Source organism: Sinocyclocheilus grahami, unplaced genomic scaffold (genome assembly GCF_001515645.1).
Source record: "Sinocyclocheilus grahami isolate Dianchi unplaced genomic scaffold, SAMN03320097.WGS_v1.1 scaffold2128.1, whole genome shotgun sequence".
In the NCBI taxonomy this organism is placed as follows: domain Eukaryota; kingdom Metazoa; phylum Chordata; class Actinopteri; order Cypriniformes; family Cyprinidae; genus Sinocyclocheilus; species Sinocyclocheilus grahami.
This window is the reverse complement of record NW_015507307.1, coordinates 50,641-63,958: the sequence shown is the minus strand read 5'-3', so window position 1 is coordinate 63,958 and position 13,318 is coordinate 50,641. Positions and strand designations below refer to the sequence as shown.

General features: G+C 37.3%; 3 protein-coding genes across 3 annotated transcripts in view; 2 read left to right on the top strand and 1 right to left on the bottom strand.

Annotated features, from left to right (window-relative positions):
- The first annotated feature begins 965 nt into the window (after nt 1-965).
- Nucleotides 966-11,250, top strand: LOC107574147 (transcription initiation factor TFIID subunit 5-like). The gene is made up of 11 exons (XM_016260613.1): nt 966-1,434; nt 2,621-2,840; nt 2,995-3,310; nt 3,902-4,065; nt 5,051-5,186; nt 5,257-5,377; nt 5,508-5,637; nt 5,829-5,993; nt 6,992-7,169; nt 8,326-8,503; nt 10,590-11,250. The coding sequence occupies exons 1-11, from the start codon at nt 1,008-1,010 to the stop codon at nt 10,805-10,807; spliced, it is 2,253 nt and encodes a 750-aa protein (XP_016116099.1). The 5' UTR covers nt 966-1,007; the 3' UTR covers nt 10,808-11,250.
- Nucleotides 11,251-11,262: 12 nt separating this feature from the next.
- Nucleotides 11,263-12,262, bottom strand: LOC107574146 (up-regulated during skeletal muscle growth protein 5-like). Its single transcript, XM_016260612.1, has 4 exons — nt 12,183-12,262; nt 11,686-11,788; nt 11,458-11,553; nt 11,263-11,373 (listed from the first exon to the last, which is right to left on the bottom strand). The coding sequence occupies exons 2-3, from the start codon at nt 11,770-11,772 to the stop codon at nt 11,464-11,466; spliced, it is 177 nt and encodes a 58-aa protein (XP_016116098.1). The 5' UTR covers nt 11,773-11,788; nt 12,183-12,262; the 3' UTR covers nt 11,263-11,373; nt 11,458-11,463.
- Nucleotides 12,263-12,436: 174 nt separating this feature from the next.
- pdcd11 (programmed cell death 11) overlaps nt 12,437-13,318 on the top strand; it is a 31,385-nt gene continuing 30,503 nt past the window's right edge. The window contains exons 1-2 of the mRNA XM_016260608.1: nt 12,437-12,508; nt 12,763-12,874. Coding sequence (XP_016116094.1) covers nt 12,776-12,874 — 99 coding nt within the window. The 5' untranslated portion in view covers nt 12,437-12,508; nt 12,763-12,775. The remainder of the gene's footprint in view (nt 12,509-12,762; nt 12,875-13,318) is intronic.

Genomic DNA, 13,318 nt, shown 5'->3' with positions numbered 1-13,318 from the left:
AAATTGTACAGTAAATTCAAAATAACGTACATCCTGTTGGGTTTTGGGTTTTGTACCAAGAGACTTTTTTGTAGGCAATGGTGTGTTACGCATGTGTACCGATTTTCGTACGTGTACATAAAACATAGCTCGAGGCGCACTCCGTTGAAATTTTACAGGTGGCGCTATCGAGCCATTTTGCCACACCCACTTCTGAAACCCATATCAGATGTAAATTTTCGCCAGTTCTGCAAAGTTTCATGAGTTTTGGAGAATGTTTAGGCCCTCAAAAATGCGATTCACTTTGGAGAAGAAGAAGAAGAAGAAGAAGAAACGGAGCAATTCCAATAGGGTCCTCACACCATCGGTGCTCGGGCCCTAAATATTCAAAAAGAGTGGCAGAAGAAGTGGGACATAGCTGATACAGTAAGGTTTTATTATAAAAACAATTCATCAGTTAAAGAAGTATACAATTTTGGAAGATGTAGGAAAGATGAGGTGATTTTAAATAGATTACAATTTGGGCACACAGGACTAAATGCATCACTATACAAAATAGGTAAACATATTAAAGGTAAATGTGCTTTTTGTGGGGTAATAGAAACCGTTGAACATGTAATATTAAAATGATAAAGAATTTAAATGGTAATAATAAAGAAAAAAAGACTATAAACTGGATATTAGGAAAATGATTAGGAGAAGGTAGTAATCAAAGAATAGTAATGGAATATATAGAAGAAACAGGATTAAATAAACGAATTTGATAGTTAAATAAATAAAGCAAATGAATAGGGGAATACACAAGCTGGGTTTTTTGGCATGGGAGCTGAACACGCAGCAGCCAGAAATACAGCTTGGGTGAGCCCGAAATAAAATTAACAATTAAAAAAAAATAATAATAATAAAATATGAATAGAGGCGGGACTATCATCCATGTATGATTAGAAACAGTTGGTGGCGGTATGTGCCTATGGTGCAGAATACGCCAAAAAAATCCAAAGAAGAAGACGTACTACGCTGCGCACGTCATGACGCCATTGCTTTCAGCGCCAGGGGAAAAAATGGCGGCTGTGCAAGATGCACCGATGGAGCTGGACTCAGAGAAAGAGACAAAGCCAGAAATCCTCAGCGATGGGACGTCAAACCTCTCGGGGAACACAGCGAGCGGGACGCTGTCATCACCGCCCCTCACCGCCGGCGGAGCCCCGAAGCAGGAGGACCAGCAAACTTTGATCGCAGTTCTGCAGTTTCTAAGGCGGAATAAACTGACGGAGTCGGTGGACATCCTGCGGCGGGAAGCCTGTTTAGAAGACCAGGAGGACTCCCAGACTCTCGATGGCAGCGGAGGAGGGAAGGGTGACGGGGATGGAGGGGATGCAAACTCTCTGCTCAGCCGGGTGTCCATCGCATCAGCAGCCGCCCCCCAAAGCACACTGACTCCCATCCCAGTCAAGAGTGAGTGTCGCCTACAACTTCTAACTGATGATATTTACCATGCAATGTATCTTTAATAAGTAAAGTAAAGGTGTATTGCACCTTTTAAATCGTTAAAACAGTACAAAATCAGCTTTATGCTGTCCTTGTGTCATGCAATGTTGTAGTTTCCACAAAAGTTTAGTTGCATCAACAATATAGTCCTGTTTTTATTTTGTATATTTGAACAATGAGTTTCCAACATGTTTTACTGTCATTCCACATGCACTTTGTTATGGTTAGTTATGGTTACATTAAGATGCTGGATTTGTTTTTGAAGTTAAAATAGAAAAATAAACATTACTGGAATATAACTATGTTACTGTAATTACTATAAATAGTACTAACTTACATGCATCACAATGTAAGCAGAATTATTATAGTTAACTAAAACTAAAACCGTACAAAACATTTCCATTACTTTGCTTGGAATAAACTTAAGCAACACAACTGTTTCCAATAATGATGATAAATCAGCATATTAGAATGATTTCTGAAGGATCATGTGACACTGAAGACTGGAGTAATGACGCTGACAATTCAACTTTGCATCACAGGAATAAATACATTTTAAAATATATTAAAATAGAAACATTTATTTTAAACTGTAATATTTCACAATATTATTTGTTACTGTGATTTTGATCAAATAAATGCAGCCTTCATAAGCATAAGAGACTTCTTTAAAAGCAATTCAAAAATCTTGCTGATCTCAAACTTTTGAAAGTGTCTATATATAGACAAAAACAGAATCAATAAAAAAAAAAGTGGAACTAGCAAACAAAATCTGCACAATTATTAACATTTTAAATCAAATTGAAATGAAAAATATCAAATTCAAAATGTACACATTTATTCTGTATATTAATAAGGTATAGTAAAATTTCAATACTAAAAATTACACAGGGGTATATATTTAGTATTTTTTATATATATATGTATATATATATTACATACTATAGTACTGTATATGTATACACGCGCATGCATATATATATATATATATATATATATATATGTGTGTGTACATATGTGTATATCTTATGTCTTTGTACTGTGTAGATTTTATTGCTGTGATTTACCTGCTTTTTCAATATGCAGTTATATCATCAACATCTATGTGTGTGATTTGACAATTTGACATTAATGTTTATGTTGTCTGGTGCAGATGACCAGCCGGATGTCAGTGTGGTGCTGTCAGCGTACAGCCAGCAGGGGGATCCCTCTCTGTATCAGGTGTACTACACCGGCCTGAAGAACTTCATCGAGTCCGTGCTGGACTGTCACCGAGCAGAGCTGTCCCAGCTCTTCTACCCTCTGTTCGTTCACATGTACCTGGAGCTGGTCTACAACAACCATGAGACTAAAGCAAAGGCTTTCTTTGAGAAGTAAGCAGCAGATCTTGTTTACGTTGTGGAATTAATCAGAGATGACATGATGATCATCATGTCATTTGATAATAATGCCCATTTTTATTCTGTAAATCTAAACACTGGACTCTTCAGTAGTGGCTTAACCAGTTCGTTTCCTGTGTGCTGATAGGTTCAGCGGCGATCAGGAGTGTTACTATCAGGATGACCTGCAAATTCTCTGCGGCCTCACTAAGAAAGAGCACCTGAAGGGGAACGAGGCGCTGCTGGACTTCCGTACCAGCCGTTTCGTGCTGCGCATTTCTCGAGACTCGTACCAGCTGCTCAAGAGACACTTGCAGGAAAGGCATAATAACCAGATATGGAACATCATTCAGGAGCACTTGTACATCGACATCTTTGACGGTATGCCACGCAGCAAGAGCCAGATCGACAGCATGTCCGGCAGTTTTGCGGGAGAGACCAGACGAGAAGTCAATAAAGCCAAGGTTAGATATGTTTCCGAATGGAAAATATACAGTTCAAAAGTTTGAGATAAGTGAGTTTTTTTTTTTTTTATGTTTTTGAAAGAACTCTTTCCTGCTCATCAAAAAATACAGTAAAACAGTCAAATAAAGCTGAATTTTCAACATTACTCCAGTCTTTAGTGTCACATGATCCTTCAGAAGTCATTCTAACATGCTGATTTGCTGCTCAAGAAAATATTAAAAATATTATCAGTGTTGAAAACAGTTGTGCAGCTTAATATTTTTGTGGAAACCGTGATTTTCTTTTCCAGAAAGTTCAAAAGAACAATAGTTATTTGAAGTAAGAATATTTTGTACAAATAAATGTATTATTTTCTGTAAAAAAAAAAAAATCATTTGAAAGCTAGTGTATTAGGGGTGTTTTGTAATATCATTAAGTTACTCGATGGCATCATAATGAGAAAGTTTGATCTTTGAGGAAATTATGAGGAAAGGCATTTAAAGTGATTTATAAAATCATCTCATAATTGCAGTCTCTTGAATTGAAATCATCTCTGATTTGAAAATGATTGTGTGTTTTAATGATGTATGTTTTGTTTCTAATGGTACCAGGTATTCTACGGGCTGCTAAAGGAGCCAGAGATTGAGGTCCCGTTAGATGATGAAGACGATGAAGCAGAAAATGAGGAAGGGAAGCCCAAGAAGAAGAAAACAAAAAAGGACAGTATGGGCTCCAAGAGTAAGAAACAAGACCCCAATGCTCCTCAACAGAACAGGTATGACAGATGATCAGTATTCAGCTACTATGAAAAACCCATTTCATTCAGATTGAATATACTTGCACATTACCGTTTCAGAAGTTTGGGGTGAGTACTTTTTTTTGGGGGGGGGGGTTTATTCATAAAGGACACCTTAAATTGATCAAAAGTGACAGTGAAAACGTTTTCATTGTTACAAACAATTTCTATTTTAAATAAATTATTTGAATCTTTCGATTCATCAAAGAATACAGAAAAAATTTATCATGGTTTACATGAAATTATTAAGCAGCACAACTGTTTTCAGCATTGATAATAATAATAAATGTTTGTTGTTTATAAATCAGAATCATTAAATGATTTCTGAAGGATCATGTGACTGAAGACTGGAGTAATGGTAATTCAGCTTTGCATCACTGAAATAAATTCAATTTTAAAATATATTAAATAGAAAACAGTTACTTTAAAATAGTGCGGTCTAATGATTAATCGCGATTAATCGCATCCAAAATAAAAGTTTTTGTTTACATAATATATGTATGTGTACTGTGTATATTATGTATATATAAATACACACACATACAGTATATATTTTGAAAATATTTACATGTATATACATTTATATTTATATGTTATTACATTTCATATTATATATAAATATATTTAATATATAAACATATATTTTTCTTAAATATATACATGCTTGTGTTTGTATTTATATAAACATAATAAATATACACAGTACACACTCATATATTATGTAAACAAAAACTTTTCTTTTGGATGCGATTAATCGCGATTAATCGTTTGACAGCACTACTTTAAATCCATTTAAAAACAGACTTGTTTCAGAGACATTATAAAATCTTACCAACCCCAAACTTTTGAAAGGTAGTGTGTATTGGACATGTTTTCTTTTCATTAGAATTTAGATGATGCTTAGAAAAGATTTGAAACTGGATGTATAGTTTCATAATCTGCTATTCTTTTCTCTGTCTGACAGGATCCCTCTGCCGGAGCTGAAGGACTCAGACAAACTGGACAAGATCATGTACATGAAGGAGAGCACCAAAAGAATCCGGCTCGGCCCGGAGAACCTGCCTTCCATTTGCTTTTATTCATTCCTCAATGCCTACCAGGTTGGCAGTGTTTTTGTTGATGTTTAGTGTTGCTTGACTTCACAAATGCTTATTGTGGGTTGTCGCTCAGGGTTTGACGGCAGTAGACTTCACTGATGACTCCAGTCTGTTAGCGGGAGGGTTTGCCGACTCCACAGTCCGCGTATGGAGCGCCACACCTAAAAAACTACGCAAGGTCAAATCTGCAGCAGGTATGTATCTCCATAATCACTATTTGATATCTCACCTTTATTTCAAGCTTTAAAAACAACCCCAAATTTTCCACTTCTGGACCTCAGTGTAAGCAATGTATGATTTCAATTATGCTGTCCGATTCTCTAGAACTGAATCTGATTGATAAAGAGTCTGATGACGTTCTGGAGAGGATCATGGATGAGAAGACGGCCAGTGAGTCGAAGAACCTCTACGGTCACAGCGGGCCGGTGTACGGTGTCAGCTTCAGTCCAGACAGGTATCAGACGTGTCCTCTAAAGTATCTCTAAGTAAAACAAGATAACAGGGAAGGTGTGTAAGCATAAAAACAGCCAATCAATTGCTATGCTATTGACTAAACATGTTTTGCATGATTCGTTACCTTCCTGCCGTTTTGAAGCGTTCCGCAGCAGATCTGACAGTGTGGTTTAATATCTCTGTGTCTCTCAGGAACTATCTGTTGTCCAGTTCTGAGGACGGTACAGTCAGACTGTGGAGCCTGCAAACGTTTACGTGTCTCGTCGGGTATAAAGGACATAACTATCCAGTGTGGGACACTCACTTCTCACCCTTTGGTTATTACTTTGTGTCTGGAGGACATGACAGAGTAGCACGGTACAGTAGATTCTCATTATTGTAATGCTGTTATTAATTAAATCAACATATATTTATGATTATATGTTTTATTTAACTGTTTTTAATACATTTATGACAATGTGGGTTTATTTAAAGGGGTCATGTGATGCTATTTTAAAGATCATTATTTGGTGTAGCAGAATATGTTGACATGCTTTAATGTTCAAAAAACACATTATTTTTCAAATACTGTTCATTATTGTAGGTCCTCTATGCCCCGCCTCTCTCAAACACATCGTTTTCAACAAAGCCCCCTCTTTGACAAGCGCAGTCTGCTCTGATTGGCCAGCTGGCCCAGTGCATTGTGATTGGCCGAACACCACAAGCACAAGTCGGAAACGTAACGCCCCTTACCATAATCGCATTGCTTTCGCACTAAAATACACAGCGTCTCCCTGACATGGCTGCATCAACACTACTGCTGTTCCTGAAACCACGCCTTCTTTCTTTGCGTGCACATTTGGGCGGCATTATGCTAATATTTCCATATAGTGACGTAGATATGTGGGGGCGTGTTAGAACGAGCCGTTTTAGGTAGGCGTGGTTGACTCTTAACTTTTATAAAGAATATCTCTTTGGATTTGAGACTTTAGTCTTTGCAACTTTACAGATCTTCTTTATGCACCAAGAGCTTGTATCACTCCAAAGAGAAAGGAAAACTTGAAATCGCATCATATGACCCCTTTAAATTAGCGTATACAAATAATGTAAATGATAATATATGTATGTGTGTGTGTGTGTGTGTGTGTGTATTAAATGAGTACCCAGAAAAGCGCTATATAAATGTAAATAATTATATATATTCATATTTTCTTTAAGTAAAATTCCCCCACCCCCACCCAAATAGTGTGGCATTATATGATTATCATATAGCTTGTTTCCAAATCTGGTTATGAAGAGACCCATCTTTGAATGAAAAGATATTGCAAATGTTTTGAAGACCTTAATCAAATAGGATATCTTTCTTTGATTCCCAGCCTCTGGGCGACAGATCATTACCAGCCCTTGCGGATATTTGCTGGGCATCTAGCTGACGTCACCTGCACGCGATTCCACCCCAACTCTAACTATGTGGTTACAGGCTCGACCGACCGCACTATACGCCTCTGGGATGTCCTGAATGGAAACTGTGTCCGCTTTTTCACAGGTCACAAGGTATTGAAAGCTTCCAAAGGAGACTGAATGAAATGAGCACTTGACAGGAAGTCCCATTCGTTTAATTTGTATTTGAATTAGCGTTGCATCACTGACTACGTTTACATGGAGTACATCTAATTATTTACCTTATTCTGAATAAGACAATATTACGATTAAGGTTTTTACATGAGTTGCTTTTAGAATATTCCTTTCATGTTCCCGTTTTACATGTTATAGTACATAGTTCGATTAATGGCACACGCACGTCATTACGTCACCACGCGATGTCCCCTCCAGAATTTCACGTATAAACATATAGTTCGTCTTCATTATGATGCCATACACAGTTTTGGGTGTTTCGTTATTAATTTACTGAAAGCTTCAAGTGCAGTTCATTATTTGTCATGCTATGCATGCAAACAGACGACGGCGTTGTTGAAGCCATTCTTTTGTTTGCCGTCAAACGGTTGACCACTGCCGTGTGTGTATCCTGTCGCAAAATGCGGCGAAAAGTCCTACACGAGGGTAATAATGTGATTAAGGTGTACATGTATTTACTGCACTTCCATAATCTGACTAAAATAGGAATACTCCACATGTCTTAATTCGATTAGTGTTTACTTCGATTATGACTTTAGCCGGATTAAGGTAATCAAAAATCTCTGTTTACATGGTAGATTCTTAATAAGAGTATTGTCTTAATCGTATTAAAATCGGAGTATTGTTGCCCATGTAAACGTACTGACTGTCTCCGTGACATTCTTTCTTTATTCATTTTCTCCCTCTCAGTGTTATTTATGTAGCCTTAGTATTTATTAATATTATGATTTTTTTTGTTTTAATTTTAGTTTTAATAATTTGTTTGTATTTCTGTTTTAGTCATTTTAGTACTTCAGCTTAAACATATTGTATTTCAATTAGTTGCCAAGGGAATATTACTCATTTTCTAATTAAGTTTTTATTCTAATTTATATATTTTATTTCAGCTGCTGTTCAAAACACTGATCCTTGTCATGCCATTCAAAGCCTTCACTAACAAACCTGCTTAACTTTTTTTTTTATGTCCATCTCATTTGTAATTTATTACCCAATGGCCTTTTTATAAGCTTATTTTTTCCATATACAGAGTCATATGAGTAATACTGTAGTAAAAAATGATAATGTTTGTTTTCAGGGCCCCATCCATTCTCTGGCATTCTCACCCAATGGAAAGTTCCTGGCATCTGGATCCACAGACGGGAGAGTTTTACTATGGGATATTGGACATGGACTGATGATCGGAGAGCTGAAGGGTCACACAGACACAATTTATGCCCTCAAGTTCAGCAGAGATGGAGAAATCCTCGCATCAGGTCAGCACACAATCTGCTGAATGCCTTCTGTCATCTGATTGATAGTTCGTTTGCTTTTTATTTAGTAAGTCAGAGGCATTTTAGTATAATTCTAAATACGTCCCATTTTATGTCGTGGTATGAGTCTTTTGCTTGGGTTTACTTGATAATCCATACATCATTCTTTAAAAATAAATCATGTTAAAATGTATGAAAAATGATACATCAGGCTTTTAAGAAACATTTATTGTATTGTATTGCATTGCATTACGAGATCGGTCTTCTGATTAGTCAAGTTATCCCGACTCATAGCGCAAAGTCACATGACTTTTTCAATGTGCATGGTGGAATTTATTTGGTAAATGTGTTTCCATCGTAGTTTATGCACATTTTTTCTTATCGGATAAAAAGTTTATGCTACTCAATTGTGCGCTTAAGTTTTTTATGCACATTTTTAGAATTTATGCGCGTCTTGGCGCATAAATCCAGTGGGGTTTTTTTTAATGCGATATTCCAAAATGTGCATAAAAATTGGTGGATGGAAACATAGCTATTGATTTACAGGATATCAGAATTTCATCTTTCAAAATATGCAAATTGCATATTTTTGCTCATTTTGAGCTACTGAAAAAAGTTTTTCCTCAAGTATGAGCTCCATATTCTTCTATATCGTAATAGATTAAAGGTCCCATATTTTACACCTTTCTGGAGTTTTATTTTAAGTCTTGATATCCTTAAGAATATATATTTGCGGTATAAGATCCAAAAACCATCTCAATATATTTTTACAGCTCCTCTCTCAGGAGCTCTGCTGAGAACAGGTAGATTTTGGCCTTTCTAATTAATATCCATGAACCTCTCTTCTGATTGGCCTGTTGTTTTCTGAGTGACGCACGGCCAGGCCAACCACAGGTAACTAGGGTCAGCCGACATCACAGCGCTAGCTGGAGGCAGCAAAACAAAGGGGAAACGGGTAGGGGCCCATTCAAACCAGCGCAGATTCGGCTACATAAGGAGCTTAAAATATCATCTTGTTGTGATGTTGGGTGCCAGAATCGACGTAATACAGCCTCAAATGAGAAATTTGATCACATATCTGCTGCCACTGCCAGACAAAAAACTGACGAAAGCTGTGGTTAAACGCGATAAAACGAGCAGACTGAACAGAAACAATCATCAAAAATGCTCACGTTTGCAGCGCACACTTCTTATCAGAAAAAGTTCAATAAAATATTGTCTTTTGTTGTCATGGGCGCGTCAACCGATTTCATGCCATATGTCTATGTTTCTTGCATCTCACGACTATGTCGTGTATGAAATAATGTCTGAGTGCATGTGTGTAAAACAACAAACTGACGACTTGTATATGATCATTTGTAATTGTATATACATTGTTGTGATTAATTGTGGCTGGAACAATAATGTAGCTGAAAAAATAGTTTCCTGCTGAAATTGAAATGTATATACATCTTCATCATGACTAGATAGACACGGTGAGTTTGTCTTTACTATACAGGTTAGATGTGATCCACCTCATAGTAACAATCCTGTCAGTCAGATCGTCCATCCTTTGAGTGAGAGTGTAACGTTACAGGTCGGCCGATCTGGTTTCGTGGTTAAAGTTAACCTTTACGACATGTTTCCGTGTTGTTGTTGCTCAGCAATGGCATGGACGCACTGTTGTCTGGTGGTTTGGCAAAAGGAGAGTGGTACTGTGGGCAGTGCTCGGGGTGGTGACTGAAGGCGGTGACGGTGTAGTTTTGACGTCAACTTTTTACGGAAGTCACAACGGTTCGTGAACAATCACAGCTACTTTATGCAGGCTGTGTGCATTTTACTGACTGTTTTGAAACTTGAAGACCTCAGTTATCATGAAAAAAAGCCAGGAAATTTCAGTTTTGTCAATATGGGACCTTGAAGTATAAAAGCCTTTGTATCAAATATTTACAAAAATACAGAATACAGCAGGTTTTTAACCCCTTTTTTTTTGTCTGAAGGTTCAATAAACGGTTTCATTTAAGAAAAATAGATTTTTGCACTATTGTTTCACATGTCAGTCTTTACAGGTTTAATAAAAGTCAACTTGAAATTCTGTGTTTTGCTCCAGGCTCTATGGATAACACCGTTCGGCTATGGGACTCCATGAAGGCTTTCGATGACATGGAGACCGACGACTTCACCGCAGCGACGGGCCACATTCCCCTGCCGGATAACTCCCAGGAGCTGCTGCTTGGGATGTATCACAGCAAATCCACACCTGTCACCCACCTTCATTTCACCAGACGCAACCTGCTACTGGCCGCAGGCGCGTACAACTCCCAGTGACTGGGTATTGAGGACAATGACTTTGCGTAGCTGTGTTTGTTTTTCATGAACGGTGCATATTATTTAAAGATTACTGCTCATCCTAACATGTGAAATAGGTTCAAGCGAAGTAAAAGACATCAAACACGGAGCATACATGAGCTACCTGGGAGCAGCCACCAATACCTCTCGCATCGTTCAGATGCTGATCCTAGATCAGATTTTACACCTCATGCTCACGAGAAGCTCGTTTCTTTTTCTCATCGATAGCATCACTGCCATGCTTGTTTTCAAGGCCCTCAATGTCTCACAATGATGTGGCTGGTCTCCTTTTGTCTTTGTAAAGGAACTTTTCCAATTCAGAAACTGGTTATTAATCTTTGAAATGTGTTGCATATGAACACTCTTCTCCATTTCTGTACAAATTGTAATACTAGTGCCTAAAATTGTAAATAAAACAAGTTTTCTACACAATGTCTGTTTGGTACAAGTGATCTTTTTTTATTCTTTACATAGTTAAACTGAAGTGATGAGGTCAAAACAAGGACATCCAGCTTCCCGCACCCCTAGTTTCATCACGAAACATCCTAAACACAGAAGAAAAAGAGTTGGAATTAAACTTTTGGAAATATACATACATTTTGGAAAAGTTCAATTTAGGCAGCACTTACTATAAATTAACTTGATTTCACAGCCTTTTGCTTCTTGGGCTTCAATTTGAAGAAGAGGATGATGGCAGCAATACTGGTGTATGTGGCCAACACACACTGAAGTCAAGGGAAAAACAGTCTGCTTTACTTAAATACTTAATGTAGTGGAAAATACAAAGGCAATGCTTACTTGAGTTTAATTGCATAGTAATGGCAGAATTTGCATTATTCGAGTGTAATTCAACTTACATTCCTCCTGCCTGTGATTGTGTATGAATTGAAGTACTTGGCGATGCCAGTGAACTGGTGCTGAGTTCCTGCGTCGTGTCCTCCCATGATTTCTGTGAGCAAACTGTTGATAGACATATTCATAAATGAAAATAAATACATTCAACGTTGCGCATATTTTTCATAAATACGTAAGGTCACGCAAAACGCATAAAGGACAACACTGCTTATTGGAACAATGACAGTTTATTTTCTTCTGAAATATAGTTGTAGAACGAGAGTTTATAGGACATTTCAATAATGTTTACAATGCAAAGATGTTCAATATTATAATGTGTACGTTATATTAGCTCCTCAGTCCGTTTGCTAAACCTTAAGCGCCTTTATGGTAAATCAATGCGACCTGCGGGCTTTACTGAGCAGTATATATTCGCTTTGCAAATAATATAAAAACAGCATCGATTTCTAAAACTCGCTGAATATAAGGCATTTCTATTAAAATGTGAAACGTGACTTACCAAGCGAACTGGTGCCCTTCAACGGAGTAGCCGGAAAGTGAATGATTTAAGGAAATCCCGCCCTCGCGGTGATAGCCTGAATGAACAGCAGTCATTGGATTACGATCACGTCAATCACTTTTTACACTAAAACAATAGGTTCGCAGAGACGTCAATCTAATTTCCCCGTCATTCTATTGGTTGAGTCTTTTCTCTGCGGTGTAATCTTAAGTCCCGCCTCTCAGTGTTTACGTCCGGGTCGTACAGAACGCACGCTTCTGAGGAACATGATGTGAGATTTACTTACACAGAGAGTTTTACATTGAGCTACGCAACGTTTTATAGCGTAAGTAAAAATAATTCGGTTTTTTACCTCTAGAGGGTTTTTACTGGCACATGTTGCGTGTTTAAATGTAAAGAATGTGTTGATTAAACGTTGTATAATAGTATATGTTGTGTTTCTAATGTGTCCATGCCTGCAGTTTTGTAAAGACATGTGGGCAGATGTTAGACAAGGCAAGGATTCTTGTCTAAAAGACTCTATGTTTTATGCGTTTGTTTCTTTATTGGAATTCATTAGAGCCTTTATATTTAGGTACGTTACATTGTGAAGAATGGCGTCTATGGAGGAAGATTTTCCTCGTGGTGGGACAGAGAAGAAGACCACCGAGTCCAAAAATGTTAAGGCACGAGACGTGGACAATCTTTTTGAAGTAAGATGATGATAATGATGGTAGTGAGCAGTGTTGGGGAAAGTTACTTTTAAAAGTAATGCATTACAATATTGCGTTACTCCTTTAAAAAAAGTAACTAATTACGTTACTTAGTTACTTTTTATGGAAAGTAATGCGTTACATTACTTTTGCGTTACTTTCGCGTTACTTTTTAAATATAAGCAGGGCTTGATTGTTTTTAATATAAGAAGTTCTATTTATAGCAAATGTAAAAGCCCTTACACACCAAAAAGTGTAATGAATAAACCTCAGGCTGAAGCAAAAGTAAATTCACGTCTGTACAGTAGAACGCAGAAGAAGGAACACTCTTCAGCAATAAATAAAACAATGAAGCACAATTGTTAGTTTATCTAAATTAGTATGGTTGAGCTGGATCATCAAAGGTCAGCAGCAAAGACATTGGTTAATAAAATGGGATTAGAT